General features: G+C 38.9%; 1 protein-coding gene across 6 annotated transcripts in view; it reads right to left on the bottom strand.

The window, feature by feature from the left end:
• ANKRD44 (ankyrin repeat domain 44) overlaps positions 1–22,592 on the bottom strand; it is a 327,787-nt gene that overhangs the window by 110,024 nt on the left and 195,171 nt on the right. For 3 of the 6 annotated variants that reach the window (XM_072741290.1, XM_026002615.2, XM_026002617.2), the window contains exons 10-15: positions 19,097–19,211; positions 10,245–10,327; positions 9,033–9,150; positions 6,950–7,018; positions 4,782–4,922; positions 2,865–2,945 (exon numbers count right to left, since the gene is read on the bottom strand). In XM_072741290.1, coding sequence (XP_072597391.1) covers positions 2,865–2,945; positions 4,782–4,922; positions 6,950–7,018; positions 9,033–9,150; positions 10,245–10,327; positions 19,097–19,211 — 607 coding nt within the window. The remainder of the gene's footprint in view (positions 1–2,864; positions 2,946–4,781; positions 4,923–6,949; positions 7,019–9,032; positions 9,151–10,244; positions 10,328–19,096; positions 19,212–22,592) is intronic. The other 3 variants (XM_026002616.2, XM_026002619.2, XM_026002618.2) reach the window with 1 other exon arrangement.

The following is a 22,592-nucleotide window of genomic DNA, read 5'->3' as shown; positions in this document are numbered from 1 at the left end:
TGAGATAGTGTCCCTCTTCATCTCTCACTATAGTCTTCAGGGTAAATTTTAATTTATCTGATAAAAGGATGGCTACCCCTGCTTTCTTTTGAGGACCATTTGAATGGTAAATGGTTCTCCAACCTTTTATTTTCAGGTTGTAGGTGTCCTTCTGTCTAAAATGAGTCTCTTGTAGACAGCAAATAGATGGGTCCTGCTTTTTAATCCAGTCTGAAACCCTGCGCCTTTTGATGGGGTCATTAAGCCCATTCACCGTTCAGAGTTACTATTGATAGATATGAGTTTAGTGTCGTCATATCTATTCAGTCCTTGTTTTTGTGGATTGTTCCACTGAACTTCTTCTTAAAGGGGAGTTTTAAGAGTCCCCCTTAAAATTTCTTGCAGAGCTGGTTTGGAGGTTACATATTCTTTCAGTTCCTGCCTGTCTTGGAAGCTCTTTATCTCTCCTTCCATTTTGAATGAGAGCCTTGCTGGATAGAGTATTCTTGGTTGCATGTTCTTCTCATTTAGGACCCTGAATATATCCTGCCAGCCCTTTCTGGCCTGCCAGGTCTCTGTGGAGAGGTCTGCTGTTACCCTAATATTCCTCCCCATAAAAGTCAGGGACTTTTTTTCTCTTGCTGCTTTAAGGATCTTCTCCTTATCTTTGGAATTTGCAAGCTTCACTATTAAATGTCGAGGTGTTGATCGGGTTTTGTTGATTTTAGGGGGGGATCTCTCTATTTCCTGGATCTGAATGCCTCTTTCCCTTCCCAGGGAAAATTTCTATAGTTTACTTAAACACTATTTTTGGTTTTGTTTTTACTTTTCTTTTTAAGTTTTTATTTTAATTCCAGTTAGGTAAAATATGGTGTTTTATTAGTTCCAGGTATACAATATAGTGATTCAACACTTCATACATCATTCTATGACTCAAAAACTTTAAAAGTTTTTCACCTATCTTTTGGCATAAGGCAAAGGAGTAAATAAATCACACATAAACACAATTAAATCAGATATTTTAATTTCTAGAGCAGCTGATGAAAGACATAATTTTTTAAAGCAAATATCTACCTCTCACATGATTTATCCATAAAATGTTCCATAATAAATCAAACTAATATTGGAGTTCTAATATCATGCTGTCTTTGGTAATTTGCCCCTTAAAAGGAAGTCTTTTTTTTTTTTTTTTTTTTTGGTAATTAAATGCCCATGGACAGGATCCTTAGTATGACTCATTTTAAACTGAATTCGGCTCTTGGAACAAAAATCATTCAATAGGAATAGCATTCTAGTGGACACACAATCCCTAGCTTCTGAAAGAATTACATTCTAAAAATCAGCTGGCAAATTTAATATGCAATTTGGAAAACACCTGGAGTTGCCCCCAAAGAGTTATTTACCCCAGGATATGGCTGTACTACCAACAGAAAAAACAACAGTACTGTAGAATTTGAATATTCTCCATAGTTTTTCCATGTTGTTTCCATAAATTCTGGTTTTAACTAAGAATGCTTGTCTTTTCTCCTCCCAGGGTCATGGCTAGCAATTTTGGGACCTAAGCTATAAAATCAAGACATGCACATTAAGTCAGAAATATATTTGGATGAGGGGTATAGCCTCTGCATGAAAGAGCTCTCAGGCAAGGTGATTCCCAGCCTTCTGCTTGTCCTTCTCCCCTCCACCCCATCAGCAATAAGAGGGTTTCCCTGGCACAGGGCACACTTACATTTCACTGAGAAGGTGGCATTTGCTGAGGTGCTTAAAATCCTATCTCTGAATATTGTTAGGTTTGAATATCTTTGAATATCCTTAACTTTCTTTGAATATCATTAAGTTTCCAATATCAGGGTAAAACCTTGGTCTGCTTTACGCATGGCTATGGGTCCTGTCTGCACCCTAGGAACAGCCAAAGTTATGTCCCACCACCCGTATCAGGGCCACATTCTATAACTTCCCCCTCCCACCATAATCTGGACATGGGAGGAGAGCCCATGTGGGCAGTGGGAAGAGCCTAGAGGGGACATAAGCCTTTAGGTCACAGAGAAATTGGTTCCTTCGACAGCTGGAGAAGAGAATAAGTAAGTTAAGAACTGTGTGCGTACAGACTCAGAGCGCTCCATCCTCCAGGTCCCACAGAGCAGGACACAAAGTGTGGGCAGCACTCACTCATTTGTTCATTTATTTAACAAACAGTCCCTACACACCAGTGACCCGTTGGACTCTCCACTGGGCAGAGCATGACCTTGGCGCCATGCCTTGTTGCACAGGAAGGACTCTCAAGGGACAAAGCATTAGACCTTCCTGCACTCAGCACCCCCAGGTGATGGCAGTAACTCCAGCCCTTGTCACAGTCCTGGCTAAGTCTCTATCAGAAGCCAGAGAGAGGCAGGTGGGATGAGGTGGGACAGGGGCAGCTGTCGGTGAGCTGATGTGTGTGTTGGGGAAGGAGGGAAGTGCACAGCCAGTGTACTTCACATTGAAATCTCAAAACATCTATTTCTATAACCTCCTAAGTAGTTATATCCAGATCATTAGAGGATAGCCTAAGGCCCCAAGAGGAGGCTTAAAATGTTGCCTGAGGCATATGATACATGGCAGAGTCAAAAATGACATCCAAGAAACCTATTCCTGGAAACTGCTGACCCATCCCAGTGATGGTCTCATCAAAGGTTTCAATTTTAGGAAGAGTTCCTTGTGTGAAAATAGCATAATTAGAGGACATATTAAAAGAATCATTTCTTCTTTGTTAAAGGCAAGCCCATGTTACTTCCTCAAGATCCCAAATAAAGCCCCAAAATAGTAAGGCTGGCTACGTGGCAGCCCAGAAAAGCAGACAAGCATCAGTAACCACATCTTGGGCTTTAGACTGAGAAGAAACTTACAATGCGGCTTCCTTTTCCTTCAGCTCTCTGGCTCTTTCAAGTTCTTCTGAATTTTCGTGGGCATTTCCTAAGATAGTCTTACTTCTCAGCATAAGGGAAAGGAAAAAAATACAATTATTTACTTTAATGGTCAAGTTGTTAATGAATTTGATACAACTTATATCTCAATGACTTTACCCCCAACCCAAAATAAGCACTATTAATTTTTTACTGGGGATATATGTGGTTCTCTTACACGCCTTCCAGTAAATCTATTCTCTCCCAAGGAACCCAATTGAGAACATGACTTCCCTAGAACTTCTACCAGGTATTAGCGAGTGAGACATCAAGTTGTCCACCCTTCCATAAATACCCTAAACTCCCCAAGTAAATAGGAAGTGATGTAGTTGGAACTTTCCTGATTCCTACCACATTCCTTGCTGCCTCTTGACAGTTTAGCATCTCATTTATCCAGGAATGGGGTTCTAGTCACCCCTCAACTGCCAGAGCAATTCTTCATCACCTAGGATTCGTTTTTCAGCTCTTAACACATGAAGGATACTTGTTCCTCCATTCTTTCTAAGTGAACAGCATAGAGCCTACTATGGAATAGATGCTCAATAAATGTTTGTTGAATTAATAACCTGCCTGGCTATGAGGTCCTGAGTGCAGTTACATCAGACTTGCCAATATTATATGCATATAAAGAGAAATATAAACGATGTTTTCCAGGGACACCTGAGTGGCTCAGTGGTTGAGCGTCTGCCTTCGGCTTAAGTCATGGTCCTGGGGTCCTAGGATCGAGTCCTGCATTGGGCTCCTTGCAGGGAGCCTGCTTCTCCCTCTGCCTATATCTCTGCCTCTCTCTCTGTGTCTCTCATGAGTAAATGAATAAACAGTGTTTTCCAGACTGGCAATATGGATCATAATCCATTAAAAAATTGTGAAATCAGTTTAGTGGGTTGCAGTATTTCGTTGCTTTAAAAAAAAATAAGAGAGAAAATAACAGAATGCATCACACTTAGTAAAGGTAAATATGATTTTGTGAATATTTTCTTCCTTTATATATATATATATATACATATATATACACACACATATATATATTTAAAACATACATATTTGAGTATGTACACTGGGTCATGATGTAAAATGTATTTCTTACTGTGGGTCACTGTAAAGTCTCTGAAAGTATAATAGAAGAATTCAGCGCTGACCCAGAATCAATTCCATAGCACAGCGCCCCAAGTAAGTCAATAGTTCTCCAAACAGGGTCACCATAAAGCATTCCTATGAAGGAGGCCCTGGTCCTCGAGTCTTTGAGAACAATCTCATAAACTATAGGCAGGCACCTCTCCTTCCTTTCCCACCTGAACTGTTCACTTACTTCTGCTTTCTATTCCTGGACACCTAGAATCCCAACATATCTGGGGCATCCAACTTCCTGTCCTCCAGCTCCTGAAAGAGCATTCGTGCCCAGGTTTGGAACACTGGTGCCCATTTTACACATATTGCATTTGAAGGCTATTGGGCTTTACATAGCAGGATACTTCTGCCACGTGACGTATTTATTAGCAAATGTAAGTTCGAGGGCAAATGAAGCGCTTAAGTGGCAATGATGAAAACTGTAGGATATGACAAAATAAATTACAATCGATTCTGAATGAACCAAAAACCTGGGCTTGACAGCCCTACTTGGCATTCACCCCAAAGACCAGAGGAAAGAAACAATGGGGCAGTGACAAATAATAATCAAACATTAAGAGAGCAGAATGGGAAAGCCCGGCGTCAGAGATGAGGCAATTCTGACTCCTCTGGGTCTGGATGAGAGAGATTCTTCATTCACAGTTTCCATAAGGCAGAATGAAGAATTCTTAGCAAATCCTCTCCCTCCCCAGTCATATCCCCAAAAGGAAATTTGAGCAAGGCTGTTTTTACTTTCTATCCATGTCTGATGCGGCAGCATAGTGCAAAGCTGTCCGTCCCCAGTCATCTGTTTCATTAACGTTGGCCCCTGTGGTCACTAATGTCTCAATACAGTGGAAATGACAATTTGCAGCTGCATAGTGCAAAGGAGTCCTGAAAAACAGACAGCAATTTATTACTTCACTCATCTGAAAAACAGAACTGCACCCCCTCCCTCCGGCGATCAGCAGCATTAGCAGTATTCCTGGGAGTGGGGACGGCTCTTCAGCTCTCAGAGTGTGGAGACCAGGGGACATGCCTTCCTTTGACTTTATAAGTTGAAGCGGAGCCCACAAACAGATTGGCCTCAGACAAGACCATCTACCTGGAGATCAATCCTTTCTTTCCATTCCTAGTATTCCTCGTACCTATCCTGGTTTAGGTCTACACTAGGGCTCTTTTGGACTATTGTAATACCATCCCTATTGGCCTCCTGAGCTCTAATCAAACTTCCATCTAATTTCTAGTTGGTATGAATAAATAACTGGGGTTTCTAAAGTCTGATACCCACATGCAACATCTTCTTCTAAAGCTGCAGGTCCTCTCTATTGAGCAAAGCCTTGATTCCTTAATCTGGAATTGAAGACCTTTCCAAGCTGGGCCCAAACTACCTTCATGAAGTTTCTCTCTCTCCCCTATATGAACCCATCACTGCATCCAAATGGGATTTCCTGAGGTTTTCCAGTCATGTCCACATCTCCCCTATCTTTCCCCACGTCATTTTCTTCCCTAGAATGTCTTCTCCTGAACCATTAAACCATTAAAACCATTAAAACCCCAAAGCTTCTTAAGTTCCAGAAGTTCTCTTTCCCTTTTGTCTGAGATTATATAGTTCCTGTCTGGGTCTCTCTGGAGCTCTCATCTCATATTGTCCTGACTTTACCTCTTGGTAAAGAGGTATTGTCTCATCTTCTCCATTGAACTACAAGCCCCTTGGGGACAGGGATGTAGGTTAATGGGAGGAACAATATCCAAGGAGTTAGAAGCCCTGGGTTCTAGTCCGGGTAGATCTGTAAGCTGCACCAAACCACATCCCCCTTCTTGGCCTAGACTTCTTTGTTTTCACTTCAATAATGACCTGCAAGCGCCTGTCCCCTAATGTCTATTCTAGGTCTAAAATTCCTAGAATTTTAATTTTACATGTGCATGTAAATTTATTGCATGTATAACAAATTTAGTTTTTATAAGCTCTAAAAAGAATAGTAAGTAGCCCCATTTATCTCAGGGGTACTATGAAAAACCAAGTGGGTAATATAAAGGACATATATACATCATGCAAAGAGCAAGGCATTACAGGGATATGAAGCAATTCATTTTATATTACTTATTTTTAGTCCTCAATTATTTGAAAGTTTATCTGTGTGCCTAGCCAATATTTAAGGAATAACAACCAAATGGAATACTAGAAATAAAATAACTTTATTTCAAGAACTATTTATTAATTTTCAAGTACCACTCTTTAATACTTTGCAGTCAATGCATGGGTTCTTTTACTAGTTGACTTTCTCCTCTCTCATCCAAAAACACCCCTGGTAAACTATAAGCATTTCATGTAGTAGACTCTTTGTGTTTTAATTAATTAGACTGAAAATTATTAGGTATCAACCATTTGGCAGAGCCCATAGTTAAAGAGAAAATGATACCCACTCCTGGTGCTTAGAAGCCCCATGGTCAGGTGAGAGAAGAGACAAGAAACAAAGAGTCCACCAGAACAGTGTGATGTGTGCTCGGGTTGCAGAGAAGAGGGCCAGCATGCCAGAGGTGGTAGGTGCTACTTGACATAAATTGGGAAGGGTGAGTAGGTGTTATCCTAGGTAGGCTGGTAAGAGAAGAAATCTATTGCAACTCCAAGAGCCAGGGTGCATGTGGAGAGGAGGGGTAAAGAGATGCTATGGAAAAAAATGGAAAGAAGAAAAGACACAATTGGCCCTTCTAAACAGAAGCTGCGAGAGAGGAGATGCTTTCCTTGGGGTTTGTGCCTGCTTTGTTGGTGTTTCCCTACAAAGAAGGATTTCCTTCTGAGGTTGGAATCTCCCCAGCTAGCTTCCCTGTTTACCATTTCAATATAACATGGTTTCCAGATGGACTGCTCCCCACTCCTTTTACTTAGGCACTCGAAACAGAGTTCCCTGTTTACATACCTCCCACACTTGTCCTTTTTATGGAAATCTGCTCCGCTGCTCTGCAAGAGTTTTATACATTCCACATTACTAGAAAGACAGGGAAAACATCATTAAGACGGTAGAGGTCAAGTGCTGGGCTATCTTCAGAAAGAGCTGTTTTTGGTGAAGTGAAGGCCAAGATGAAATGATAGCTCCAGCTTTAAACTCTGCTAACACAAAAACATCCTGAACATCTTAGAGGAATGCAATATTGCAAGGATTTAAAGTTCCTGAAATCCCCTTTCCCAAGCTAATAAATCAATGCATTAAAGAGTTTGATGTAACATTTTCAATTTCATGACCAACGTATCTAATGATTATTACATGATTAAAACTTTTAGTGATGGTTTCATCATTTTTCCTAAAATTTTCTTTCAAAACCATCAAGAATTTAGGAAGCAACCCCCTACACCTAACAATGATTTCATGTTACTTCTAAACAATGAGTCAGAATGGAGAAGCATTACCTTTTATCACAGGAGAATGAATTCACCGTGATAACCATTTTCAACCCAGACTCTCCATAATGGGAAATAAAACAGCTGCACTTTCCTGCCTTTGTAATATAGGTAAACAAATGTGAAAAAAAAAGAAAAGGCCGAAAGTGATGCAGTGGAGCATAGTGATCTTCCAAAGCTTCTTTGTCATTCGCAGAAGCAATAAATCATGTTTAGTAAAGAAAAAAGGACCCACCAACGTGAATTTTCCTGTTGAAGAGCATGTCACTAAATATTAATTTTAATAGGAACTTCAGATATGAATCCAGAATGATGTGTTGCCACTTTCTGTATAGGCCTGATATATATTTTTTTAATGTCAGCATAAAAAGAGACAACCATCCATTATTGTTCTAAACTTGGAATGCTGAGAAGTGGTCTAGGATTTACTGTTTTATTATTTAAATATGAAAAATGATCTCATTAATGAGGAACCCCGAGCAGGGCTCTCTCCATACCCCCTCCCCCTGATTCTTTGTAGCCACCTTTCTCAGAAAACTAGCTGTTTCAGTCATAAAATATAAGACCTTTCTGAGACCATTATGTGTTGGGGTAGCATGCCAGTTGATATAAAAGCACCTGTCTCTTACTGAATGAAGCCAAAGGATCAAAGGCAGAGGCAGATCCAGTTCTGTGGCTCATGATGCTCAGACGATTTGGGGAGAGGGGTTGGGGAGAAGGAGATTCATTTAATAATACATAATTATGAATATAAAACTAAACACAAAATTTTGGAAGGGACCCACACAAATAAGAGCCCTAAAGCTTCACAGTCAACCCACCTCTGATAAAGAGGTAATGCCTTTGGATAATGTACAGATGACAAATGGAGAAGCATTGCTGTTCCTTAAGGACTAGAAGATTGATTAAGAACTAACACCTTACCCAAACAAGGTCATCCGAGGGAGGCCATGTTTGGTCAACGTATGATCATTTATCAACAACATATTGATCAGAGCCTTATTCTCACCACTGATATGAAAAAGAGTATCTGGTGAAAAATGCTCTTTACAACTTTTTTAAAAGGCACAGATTAAATCACTTCTTGTCTATCCCTTGGTTTTTCTTGACCTTGAGTCACATTTAACCACTTAATGCTTAAAAATCAGTTTTGAAATAAGTACAAAAATATCTGTAGATAAACATGGACTAACTCAATCTTGGATTCCCTTGATCATCATCCACCTACCAGTGACAAAAAGGAAAAAACTTAGGAACAAATCTCAAATTATTTTCTTTTGGCAGAGTGCATATCAAGCACGATACATATTCTATAGGCTGAAATCTTATAATTAAAAAAAAAAAGGAAGAGAGTGAGAAGAGAAAACAAAAGAGAACTATTTTCTCTATGAGATGGGCTAACCATTTTTCTTCAGAAGAACAAACATACAATTAACATGGAAATGCAAAAGTGATATTTGATATCACTATTGATATACTATTGATAGAAAATGATTCTTACCCATCTTACTAAGGAAATTGATTTTGATTCAGACACCTTAAGTCAATTAAGAGAAATTAGGAGTTAAGTCATGAAATAAGAACTGAAATTGCTAAGTACTCACCCTCCTGCAGCAGCAGCATGAAGGCACGTTCTTCCAAATTTATCTGGGGTATCTATTTCAAAGCCTGCAGACAGCACGTGCTCATTACTAAACAACGATACTATGCTATACTTTTGTCCTAGTTAAACCACAAGAAACATTGCAGAGACAGAAAAATCAGTTAGTAGGAAAACCAGAACGCAAGCAATTGTAGTCAGAAAGAGGTTGTCATGGAAACGAATGGTAACTGCTCAAGCTTGGCAATTGTATAGGAAGAACCGTGAAGTCTAGAAGAATTTATTTTCACATTCAGCCCTGGGTGAACCACAGCCCCATATTTCAATCCCGGGATAGAAATTTATGAAACCAATTTCAGATAAGTAGGGCAATAGACAGGCAGACAGAACACATGGAGAAAACATGGACAGCAAAGGAGTAATCTTAACATGCGGGAGTAGATATTTTCTTACATATATTATTGGCTTTCACTTGGTTTAAGATTTGGGAAACATGCTTTCATGCAGGGATTATTTTTAAACATGCCAAAAGCAGTGAAAGCAGAATCAGCCATAGGTAAAGCACTCAAAAGGAAAAAAAAAAATGCCTCTGGGATGTCTGTTGAATTAATTCATAAACAATCTTTGCCTTGCAGAGCTCTATCACCTTTGAAAGCCAGGAACTTCTTAATGCATGGAGGTTGGCAGAAGCAGTGATAAGAAAGATTAGCAAAGCTCCAAACCAGAAAGAATTTCTTGGTTCCAAACAGACCCACATTTAAAAAATAAAAATTGAACCTAGTTGGAGGGGATCAAACTATAGCAATTTATCAAAGCCCAGCGAGGAGGAAAGTAACATAACAATTCTACTGTCAAAATGTGGGGGATTTGGCCTTTTTCCTTTGTTGAAAATATTAACTGTTAAGTCCTCCATTTTAGGCCTCAAAGATATTTTCTCTGATTACAAGAAACTTCCAGTAAGCTATGGCCATCCCTGCCTGTTTCTCACTCTGGATCACCCAAGCTTTAACTTGAAAAACGGACAAGACTCTCATTCTGTGGCAGGAATACTGACACTCAAACAGCAACAACGCCAAGGACTGCCGAGAGCTGTCCCCAGACCAGGTAATGCAAGACATGAAGCACAGTCAGCCTCTTACTCTGACCCGACACCTAGAGCCATGTGGCTCCTGTACAGGACACACCGAGCCTCATCTGTGGTAATGGGGTTACTTACCCGACGATAACAGCTTTCTGCAGCAATCAGAGTGAGCATTTAGGGCGGCTAAATGTAAGGGGAACATGCTATGGATTCCACACCTGAGGAGGGAAAAAAAACAGAGCAGCTCACGGTAACAGATCTCAAGATACATGTGGAAGAACAAAAACCTTTCTAGAAATTCTCTGATGAAAACTAAATCCATAACACCTCACTTAGGGACACTTGCCTAAAATAATTTTATAATTCTTCCACTCAGGAAATAATTATGCAATCATTTTCCACCTTAATATAATCAAATCCTAAGCCTAGACCAGAATTAAAACCCGTAACAGGGCAGCCCAGGTGGTTCAGTGGTTTCGCGCCTGGAGACCCAGGATTGAGTCCCACGTCAGGCTCCCTGCAAGGAGCCTGCTTCTCTCTCTCTGCCTGTGTCTCTGCCTCTCTTTCTGTATCTCTCATTAATAAATAAAACAAAAATCTTCTAAAAAAATAAAAAAATAAAACCCATAACAATAGGAATGTATGTTTTTAAGAAGTTTCTTATAAATGGTGACTCTACATTTAAGATTAATTTGCCTTTTTTTCTTTCAGCTTAAGCAACTTATGTCAGCAAGCTGTTTTATTCAGTGACCTGCTCTATTCTTTGAATTGACAAATAAATACTATTGACCTATTAGGTGCCAAGTACTTTGCAAAGAGTTAATAATGGCTGCATTACTGAAAACAAAATTTTGGATGAGAATAAAAACTAATATTTACTTTTTGCAGGTGCAACTTCATCTTGCTAATAGACTTTTATACTGTGTATTAACCCACATCAGAACGCCAGTCACGAAAATGCGTTGGAGCAACAAACATTATCTTGCATACATTTCATAGATCCAGCATATTTTCCCCAGCAGTATTACAGAAAGAATCCAGGAAAGGACTTTTTATAGACCGATACCCTATCATAACACAGTCCCCTGGTTGATCCCTTAAGGGATGGGCCGCCTTCTGATAGCAGTGCTTTTTGCTTTCAGAATCCAATCCTCCTCTTGCCCATTACCTCTCCTCACACAGGGACCCAAAGCCATGTGCTGAACTGTAGTTCCTAATAAACAGCATCATCGGAAGGTTCCTGTGTGCATCTAAGCATCTATAAGGTTAGTGCTCATTTCTTAGAACATCTCACTATATTCAAATAATGTAGTTCAGATTTTGCAGATCCTCTGCATAACACAAGGAAGTATGTATGGTTACACCGGCAGCATTGATGACCTAAATTTCTTCTCTGGCACAAAGTTGCCCGTTTCCAGATTCTATAATTCATTTAAAATCACATATGGTTTGAATTGGTTAGGGTTCAGATACATGACTTTTATGTGCTATCTCAAAAATTATGATGATGTGTGTGAATGCGCTGAAGTATATACATATTCACAGATATTTCATGGTATTCACCGTGCTGACAAATCTGAGTCTGCCAACCATTAACCACCTCTCTCTTTCCATGAAAACTTCTCTGTGTATTTGGTGGTTTTGTTCAGCCTTCCCTCTGTTCATTTTCCTTTCCCTATATGGAGATTTCCAACCCAGTGTATATAATAGCTGGCATCCATCAAGAGATGCAATTTGCTTGTCTTCCGGGCAGTGTCATGCAGAGGAGAACTGCTTGTAACTGCCTCTCTCATCATTTACAAAAAAAAAAATCCTGAAAAGCAATTGCTCCAGTGACAACCTTGATGCTCACAGAAAGGGAGTTGGGGGATGGGAGAGAAGCTTTTCTATCTATGCCACTATTTATATTGCTCCCTCTTGATGCCAGGGAAACAGTAATTATTAAATATGTATAACATGTTTTAAAAACACCTTACTAAATGGAATTTTAAGCCAATGAGACTGTTCTTAACTACTTTATTTGCTTAGGGCAGGTAAGGCAAAAATATATGATTATATTAATATATCTGGATGTTTGCAAGGGAAAAACAGTATCTTCCTATTTTTAAGTTTCTGGTTTTAAGTTCCTGAAAGGATGTGCCTGGAATTGGGTTGGATTTTCCAAGAGATCTTTGAACCTTCCTCATTCTTTATATATGATTTTAAGAAAAATATATGTGTGCAAATACATAATATATAAAATATAAATATATTAAAATGTTATATATTGCATATATATTATATATACATACATATATGTGCATATATGTATATATACACAATATAGTACACATTTTATAAAGATACAAAAATATATATCTTTATATACAATAATACAAGCAAATGAATTAGAGAAAATAGCACCAAATTCTACAAGAAACCAATTAGAAAAAAAGTGTAATTGACAGTATAACAGGAACAGCACTGTAATATATTACACACAATTCATTATGAGTATTTCCAATCAGCTTTGCCACTTAACATCATTGTGTTCAGCTAATTCATCATACTCTACATTAGCTAAGTCTTTCTTTCTTTTTTCTGTTACTTATAAATTTGAGAAGAGAGGTAGAATTAGTCCAAAAGGCCTAGTAAAAATTATGTTTGATATATATTTTTATTCCATAGTTAATAAAAAAATCAATACCCCAATGTAGGTTTGAAAACATTAATTTAGAACTGGCACTTGAATTTGAATATGACACTATGATTCAAACAGGAAAACCAAATATCAGGCCAAGATTGTAAAGAAGATAAAAGTCAAATTCAGAATCTCTGAATCATATTAGAAATGACTTGCATGTTTCAAATAAAATTACTCCTTTATTTTTATAAATTAAGACTTCTTATAAAGGAAGAATCATAAAATCTTAAGTAAGAAAATTAGGATTCGGCTGTCTTAGCCAAATCAGAAGCACTGCTCTTACTTCATCAGTTTTAAATCAAAGAAGATCAAGAAATAAAGATGTCAGATAACACTAAACTTAACAATGCATAAATTATAGGAAAGAGACCAGTTCCAGCTAAAATGTTACATTTATCTGACCAGTCATAAAATTAATGGGACACATTTGTATTAGCTATTTCTAATTTAGCTGCTAGCTGGCATCTCCTACCCAGTTATTTCAGAATAAATGAGGTCAGAATAAATTGTAGACCGCTATCAGAGGTAAGGAAAGGGCTTGTGCACTATTAGAATATCTGTTCTTGTAAGCTTTCCCCTTGGCATCAGAGAGCTATGGCTGTCCCTTTTCACCTCCAGTGCTTTCTAGAACCCTCCCTTAGGCTGTATGCTAAAAAAAACACTATGGTTAAGGTGATGGGGTCAGAAACCGTGGGTTTGAGCTCTAGTTTTGACACTTGCTAGCTATTGGATCTTTGGCAAGTACGTAATGGTTCCCTCATCCAGCAAATAAAGATTACAACAGTGTTGATCTTACAGAGCAATTGTAAGGACTAACTTATAATGCACCCAGGTGCTAACAGAGGGTCTGGACCATGATAAGCCTTTACCATACAAGTTAGTATTACTATTGCCCTTGAAATTATTATTAGCTTAGTTGGATAATCCGCAGTCTGTGAGTTTGGTAGTGGTAATCAGGCTGTGAGTCCTTAAAACCACATTTGTGATTCTTTAAAAGCCAAGAATAAATTGTGATCAGCTAGCATGTCTGTTCTTTCTACATTTCAAAATTCTTTAAGTATTTCTCTCTTGCAAGTCTCCTAGGGAAGGTGGATTGGTTTACCTTTTGCCCACTGAGCAGGTGAGATAAAAACATTTGATGGTATTTGATCATCAAATGATTTTATGATTACTTGAGTGATCAACCCAAATTTAAAAAATCAGTTTCCTATTAATTTTATCTATGTCACTCCAAATATTTATCACATACCCCTGAGTCAGAAGCATTTGGGTCCTTGCTGTTTGCAACCTACGACACTTTCAGTGGTTTCTTTTGAACCAGGACCAAGCACTCTAATGTGGCTTCCAAGGCCCCTTCTGGATCCAGCTGGATCTTCCTTAACCAATCAGTATTCTAGAATCTCAGTGGACTTCTGTCCCTTCCTCCTGGAGGAGCCAAGGCTCTATCCTGCGCCAGGCTTTGTTTGGTACATGCGGGTGCCTCAAGAAACTCCTCTTTCTGCCCAGCTTCTCATAGCCTTTCTCAAACTCACTAGTGTATCTCTGGGGGCCAATGGAAATACCTTTAGGCTTTCAAGAGTTCTCTGTGGGAATTTTTTAAACTGTCTTTTCCTTTGATGATAACCTAAAGCAAGTGGTCATATTTTGGCTCATCTTAACAAACACCATCTCACGACATACCTCTGCCATAGGTCAATGCCCCAGGCTGTACTTAGGATCACATTCGTGCCTTGTAGAACTACTTTAATTGGCAGAGGCCAATAAGAACAGGAAAAAGGTGGACTTAATAGAGACCAATGATGTCTGAACCTGGGAAGGGCCAGTGACAATGCAGTATCCTTAGCCTTCTATATGCACAGAATTTGGCAGTAGTTGGGTTTGTGCTCTGTGACAAGCCCCCTTCTCTCCTCTGTGTTGAAGCCACTGCAAAACTTCCAGGATCACAGAATGTATTGACTTCTAAAGAGTCAGTGCCATGGCCACCAGGACAATAATCCCATGACAATGGTGATTTAATTTCGGCAAACCATGTGCCATTACATCAACTGCTACATAGAGAGGCAGCAAGCCTCTTGCTCCTTGCCTTGCCTCCAGATCCAGATGGCAGAGGACAGAGTCTCATTTCCACCTCCTCAGAGGCTCTGTGACCTCAGACAAGTAAGTGAACCTCTCTGTGCCTCATTTACTTCACTGACAAGATGGCAATAATCATATCACTCACCTCATGGGGCTGCTGTGACAGTTAAATGTAATTCTAAGAATGGTGCTGGCATGGGTAAGCACTCACGAATGTTTGCTACTGCTGTTAACCCGTTACCCCCGAGTGCTGTTTGCATGTATTCTGGACTTCTTTTGGACTCACTGAGATAGTAGAGTCAAAGCCTAAGGAGTTTCTATCTAGTTTTACATTTACACATATACATACTATAATAAAAATAATATAAGTCCAGGATTTGCAAGTCTCTCAATACCACGACCTAACTAACTGCTATTCACCTGCAGTCTCCAGGAAGCACCACTCTTCCCGGAAACCCCACCCTCAGCCCTGCTATGACCCACATATGTTCTGTATCCAGTGGCACCCAGCGATTGTTCTGGCATCACACTTTGCATGCATAATTGTAACTGCTTGTTTAATCCTTGCCCCCAATGAATTATAAATTCCTTGAGGGCAGGGACTCCTACAACCCCAGAACCTGACATAGTGGGTGATACTTTACCAAACATTTAGTGAATGAACAGTTGTCAGAACCAGTTACCTGCATAACTATAATACCCCTAATTTTGTTGCAGTTGAGGCAGAAAAACAAGTGAGAGCATAGTCAGTCAGGTGGAAGAAAAATTAAAATCCCAGAGACAAGAGTTTCAAACCTAAAAAAGTTAAAGAAGAAGAACCAAAGGGCTTTGGCACCACATAAAGTTGCATGAGCACTGAGTCAGGTTGCAGAAAGTGCTCTGACTTAAAAGTTCAGAGAAGAAAAACATTCGATCTGGCCCAAGAATGAGATTCAAAGAAATTCATAAGGAAGTAATGACCATAATAACATTTGTCATATTGAGATCTTTTGAAATATATTTGGTCATATTGTTTATGGATGAGGATAGGTTATTTTCATAAGTGCTATTTGTTTACTTATTTATAGAAGGAAAGTCCAACTTTTCTCTTCTTTAATAAACAACCCCACATAGATCTACAAGGAGCCCAGAGATTAGTAATTTTCTGAGGACTTTTAGGCAAAGTTAATCTTCTCCAACTTTCCTTCCTTTCATTTTGGTATTTCAAAATGGTGATTCCTGATTTTCATATTTCAAAATGGTGATTTCCCTCCCCATGCACTACACACACACATGCACACACGCACGTACACAGCTGCAGCCTAACAAACCACTGTTTACTGTGGGTGCATTCTTATCCTCAGATACGCTGTGACATTAGCAGATGTGGCTCTTAGAGGCTGGGACAATGTTTGCCTCAGCGGCATCCCCAGGACACAACACAGTCGATGGAAAGAAAGGCTACTTGAACAATAATGCCATCTCTAAGGCACTTTTGCCACATGGTGTGTATTCACATAAATTGAAGGCGAAATAATTACAAAGAAATGAACCCTGTGCTTATTGAGTAAGTATGTTTTGGGGAATTCTAAGTAAGCTGTGTGCCTCAGTTTCTCCCTCAAGGGGATCCAAATCTGAAAGAAAATCAGAAATTCATGGTTGTTTGGTTAAAATTCCCCAAGTAGCCCTGAGTTGAAAAAAAAAACACACCACTGAAAATATTAACCTATCACAAGTGAAGGGGTGTGCCTAGATATTTTACTCCTGCTTAATGACCATGGAGCATTTATGATCTCTGGCTTTGGGTAACCATGATCTGGTCGGGAACTAAGAATCCAGTAAGGGCCTCCCGAATCTTAGGACAGTGCTCTTTCCACAAGACTGACCTGCTTCTTTTAACTTGCAATATCCAGTCAAAAAAGTTGACTGTAAGTGGATTCCTTTCTTCTGAAAGGACACGGCCCACTGTACTGTTTGTCAGCACGTCTTTCTTTTTCTGCTGCCCCACCTGCCCCAAACCCAGCCTTGAGCTGAGCCCAAGCTCTCTTCCTCTCCTCTCTGGACATTTGCAAAAGGCTGCCACATGTTTCTGGTCTGGACCGCCTCTGGTACATCTGGGCCATTGTCAGAGTGATTTTCCTCACCCACAAATAGGATCATGAGATACAAGCTTCCTTACATTCACTTAAAATTCCTTTACAGCTTCAGAATGCCTCAGAACAGAATCCAGCTCCTTAGCAGGACATACAAGGTCCTTCAAGATGTGGCTCTTCCTGCCTTCCCACCTCATTTTTTTTTTTTTCCATTTCTCCACACACATCAGATAATCCGGGCATGGCAATCTGCTTTCAACACAGTCACATGTTTGTGCCTTTGTAAATACTGTTCTCTCTTCCTGGAACATTCTTCCTTTTTCCTTCTATCCTTTTTACCTCACACAGTTTTGTTTACCTGATAGATTCCTACTCATCCCTTCTTTTGCTGAAATGTCACCTCTTTTGTGAAGCCACAGAGTCAGTGTCTCCCCGACTATTTCCATAGTATGGTGCAAACCTTACAACACTTGCGCTGTCTGCTCTGGATCTTATTCCCGTCTCTAGCCTGGAACCCCAGAAGGTTGCTGGAACCTACCAGTGCCTTCCATGGACCAATTAAATTTTGGCTTATTCTCAAGCAAGATTTCCAATTCTGTTGCACAACATTTGGCAAATAAGATAGAACTCCTAATGTTACACTGCCCTCATATTGTTCTCCTAAAAATTTAGTTTTTGTTATCCACAGTCTCTGTGATCATAGCTACACTCTTTTTATTTTTTTATTTTTTATTTATTTTTTATTTTTATTTATGATAGGAACACAGTGAGAGAGAGAGGCAGAGACACAGGCAGAGGGAGAAGCAGGCTCCATGCACCAGGAGCCTGATGTGGGATTCGATCCCGGGTCTCCAGGATCGCGCCCTGGGCCAAAGGCAGGCGCCAAACCGCTGCGCCACCCAGGGATCCCTACACTCTTTATTCTGTGCTTAAAGGCTCTCTTGAATTTGGTTCTACTACATAATATTAAGTAATAAAATAAGAGCTGTGGATAGCTTCCTGTGTGCTAGGCATTCTTCAAAGAGCTTTTAATATGGATTATCTTGTTTAATAATATTACCCGATACACTTATATAACTCATACTCACATGGATCTTAACCTATACCAGATAGCTTTACTAGGAATGAAATCCTTTAATCCCCATAACAAATCTTTGGGCAAGTACCGTTATTACTCCCAACACACAGAGAGCTTAAGCAATAGGCACAAGGTCACACAGCTCACAGGCAAGGTAGCTTGGATTGGAGCCCATGTAAAGCCCATGAAAGCCTGGGCTCCCAACCCGCACATGATAATACCTCAGGGTAGAGCATCCCAGAATTGTCCTCTTTCAAGCCATGGTCCTGCTTTCCTCCCTGCTCAAGCTCTCTGCCACCCTCTGCTCTACTCAAGTACTTGTCATTCTTCAAACCCTACCTAAAACTAACCTTCTGTTTGAAGGCTTTTTTGAAAACTTTGGCCACCTTTGAGCTGTCTCCTGTACTACACTCTATGGCATGTCTACACTGTCTGCACTAAGCCACTTAAGTCCTGCTTCATTTAGAATTTTATTTTATACTTTCTTGCATGATTCTTTGTCTTATGAGGGCCTTGGGCCTCTAGCAAAATTATGAGCTCCTTGAAGGCATCAACCAGGTGACTTCTTTCTGAATTTTCCCATAGCACCCAGCACTGTGACCAACTTGTACCGCTCCTTATATTCTTGTGGAATTGAAGCGTAAAATGAAGTCAGGCCCCTGTTCCCTATGTAGCAGATTTATTCGATTGTACCTCCTAATCATATCATCAGAACTGAGCAAGCACCCTGAATAAATTCTGATTTTGCCCAATTAGGTCTTACTTTTCCTGCTCAACCAACATTAAACACCGGAAAGAACAGAATATTAGAAAGTGGAGTTAGGAATACAGTTCAAGTGTCCTTAATTAAAACCACTGGAATAGTCTTCTTTCTGATGTAGCTGAAAATAAAATTGGTTCTTCCTTGCATGTGTCATTAAAAGTCATTTAATTTAGTTCAAATTTAATTTGTATTTAGCAGAATGGTACAGATCCACCTCCACCTAGATAAATGGAAACTGTCTGCCTCATGGCAAAGTCCCTTTGGCAGTATTCCCACACATGGCAAATATTCCACCAATTTCTGCAGGAAACCTACTTGGCTGTGTCAGCTCCGCTGGTTATTAGGGTGTTAATCAAAAGCTCATGACCGTATCTTGCAGCCACATGGAGAGGAGTGTTGCCATCCTTATCCACACAGTCAATTTCACCTCCTGAAAGAGACGTTTTAACACAGGGTAACATAAGGAATCAGGCTGATTCGGATACTACATCCTACGCTAGTCACTCATGTTGTCCAAATGTTGTTCTTTTCCTCTCCATGTCCATCTCTGTTTTGAAGTACAAGAATGCCTTTCTGGGGGACAGGTCACCATCTGAAGTCGTAGTTTTATTAAATCTGCATAGAGGGAAGTCTATTAGACATGTTTCTGAAAAGTCTTTCCATAATGTCTTACTGAAGGATCTAAAATCTCACAACTAAATTCCTGCTCTGAAGGAACAAAGTAATCAAATTCCATAAAATGTATAATCTTACCTGCTTGATTAAAGGCCTACATAAACTTTATACTAAAGCATCAGAACCAAAGTGAATAGAAAGCTCAAGAAAATATTTTATGTAGTTTGATCATTTGGTTTAAAATATGATGAGTAAAATGAGAAAATGTATAAACTATGAACTGGAAATATCTATATTTATAAAAGCTATCATATAAATCACCAACAGTCTTTTTAATAATACAGAATTCTCATCTTACTTTGTCTCATTTTGCCTTCCTTCTCTCCCAACTTTTTATTTTATTACATTTCTTTCTTTCTCTCCCCTTTTCATAAACATATATGTAAATGCAATTGGTCTATTTAACTATTTAAAAACAAGTTAGTCATCATGACATTTCACCCCTAAGAACAAAGGCATTCTCTCACATAACTACAATTCAATTAGTATACTCAAGAAATTTAAGGTCAGTATCATAATTCTATGTAATATACAACATATTCCAATTTCTCCAATTACCCCCAAAATGTGCATTATAGCTGTTAGTGTTTAAAATCTGGGATATACTAGATATTGGCAAATTGGATTAAAAATTTAAAAATGTAAAAGAAAAAAGAAAGAAAACATACAAAAAAAAATAAAGAAAAAATAAAACTGGGATCCAATAAAAGATTCTGCTACCATTTGGTTGTCATGTTCCTCTGGTTTCCTTTAATATAAAACAATCCTCCTGCTTTCTCTCTATCTATCTATCTACCTATCTATCTTGATATCTTTGGAGGTCAAGCCAAAAGTTGTGTGGAATGTCCTGCATTCTGGAGTTGTCTTATTATTTCCTCTATTAGATTCAGAACATTTTGGCAATACCCCAGACTTGATGTGCACTTCCCACTGCATCTCCACAGCACACACATAAGGTCAGGTTACTCCACTGGATATGCCAGTTTTGCTTGCAATGCATACAGTTTCAGTTTGAGAAGATGAAAAAGTTCTAGAAATGGACAATGGTGTTGGTTACACAAAATGTGAATGTACTTAATGCCACTGCACAGTACACTTAAAAATAGTTAAAATGGCAACTGTTTATATTATATATGTTTTGCCAAAATAAAAAAAAAAAAAGAGGCCTGATTGTTTGGTTAAGGTGATGCCTGACAGCCCTTGCCATGCAAAACATTTTTTTCCCCTTTGTAATTAACAATTTGCAGGCAGTACTTTGATACTGTGCAAATATCCTATTTTCCAACAAAATTTCCTGCAAGAATTTTAGCATAAACAGGGAGTACTTTGTTTAAAAGTTACCTGAATTCTTTATTCTCTATGCTTATAGTATTAACTTGATACATAGTTAGGTTCAGTTGATTGTTTGTTTTCAAAATTTTTACCAGATTTTGATTTATTTGATTAATATGTTAAAAATTCACATTTCAGAAATCAAAATTATAGGAAGTCTGGGTGGCTCAGTGGTTGAGTTTCTGCCTTCGGCTCAGGGTGTGATCCTGGAGTCTCAGGATCGAGTCCCACATTAGGCTCCCTGCATGGAGCCCGCTTCTCCCTCTGCCTGTGTCTCTGCCTCTTTCTCTCCCCATGTCTCTCATGAATAGAAAATTAAAATCTTTAAAAAAATTTTTAAATTAAAAAAAGAAATAAAAATTATATTTTTTAAAGTAAGGCTCATTCTTATTTCCACCCCTCCTACTTCATTTTCAACCACATCCTATAGTAACAATTTTCATTAGTTTTGGTTTATGCTTTCTGTGTTTCTCTTTGCAAAAATAAACACAGACTCTTTATATATTGTTTTTTTTTTCTTTTTTTACTTAACAGTATATCTTGGAATTCACTCCCCAAAAAAATCACTTCTTGGAGTTCTTCCTCATTTTTGTACAGCGTTATTGTTTTCCATTGCATGGAAACACTAGTTAAGTATACCACTCTGCTATGGAGATGCATTTAGGGAGTAAATATCATTTTTGCTATTACGAGGAACGCTGCAGCGAATCACTTCATGTGTATACTGTTTTCTATTTGTTGGGTGTATCTTCAGGGTAAATTCTTAGAGAGGGGATTTCTAGGTCAAAGAAATGAATATGTGGTTTTGTTTGATTTTGCCACATTTTCCCCTTTAGGTCCTGTGCCATTTTGCTACTCACATGAGCAATATATGAGAGTGTGTTTTCCCCACAGCCTAGTCAAGCCTTTGAATACCTGCCATGTGATGGGTGAGAAGTAATAGTTCAGTATAGTTTTCATTTGCATTTCTCATATTAAAGAAGTTGAGCATCTTTTCATATACTGAAGGACTATTTATCTTTTCCCATGAACTATTTGTTGACGACTTGTGACCATTTTTCTGTGTATTTGGTCTTTTATTCCTTGATTTTCAAGGACTCTTAAAATATTTAGGATATTCACCATTTATCACTAATATATTACAAATATTTTCCTCCTATATTTTCATTTTTTTCTTTGTCTTTTTATTCTGAAAAAAAACCCTATTTTTTGGAAGAATTCATGTCTATTATTATATTTAGATTTTGTGTTGAAGTTAGAAAGCCTTTCCTCACATCCTGATAATAAAGACACTGACAGATGTGAAACTATTTGCAATACTGTCTCCATGGATACTTCAAAGAAATCCAGGGTCTATGTAACTGTCTAAGAACTGCCTACAGTGGTTGGCCTGAACGGTCCACTCCTAGAACTGGTCCTGGAAGATGTGGGAAGCAGATCCCCAGACTCCAGAGAAACCTTTGCCCAGAACCAATACTGCAACACTCCATGTGCTTCCCAGCCAAGAGGCATCAAACCTTCTTAAGAAATGTTAGCGCCAAAATTAACAGGTCAGGAAATGACAGATGTTGGCAAGGATGCAGAGAAAGGGGAATCCTCTTATACTGTTGGTGGGAATGCAAGCTGGTGCAGCCACTCTGGGAAACAGTATGGAAGTTCCTCAAAAAGTTGAAAAAAGAGCTACCCTAAGATCCAGCAGTTACACTACTAGGTATTTACCCCAAAGATACAAATGTAGTGATCTAAAGGGGCACCTGCATCCCAATGGCTGCAATTTCCACAATAGCTGAACTATGGAAAGAGC

Source organism: Vulpes vulpes, chromosome 16 (assembly GCF_048418805.1).
Source record: "Vulpes vulpes isolate BD-2025 chromosome 16, VulVul3, whole genome shotgun sequence".
NCBI classification, from domain to species: Eukaryota; Metazoa; Chordata; class Mammalia; order Carnivora; family Canidae; genus Vulpes; species Vulpes vulpes.
This window is presented reverse-complemented; position numbering and strand designations above follow the sequence as displayed.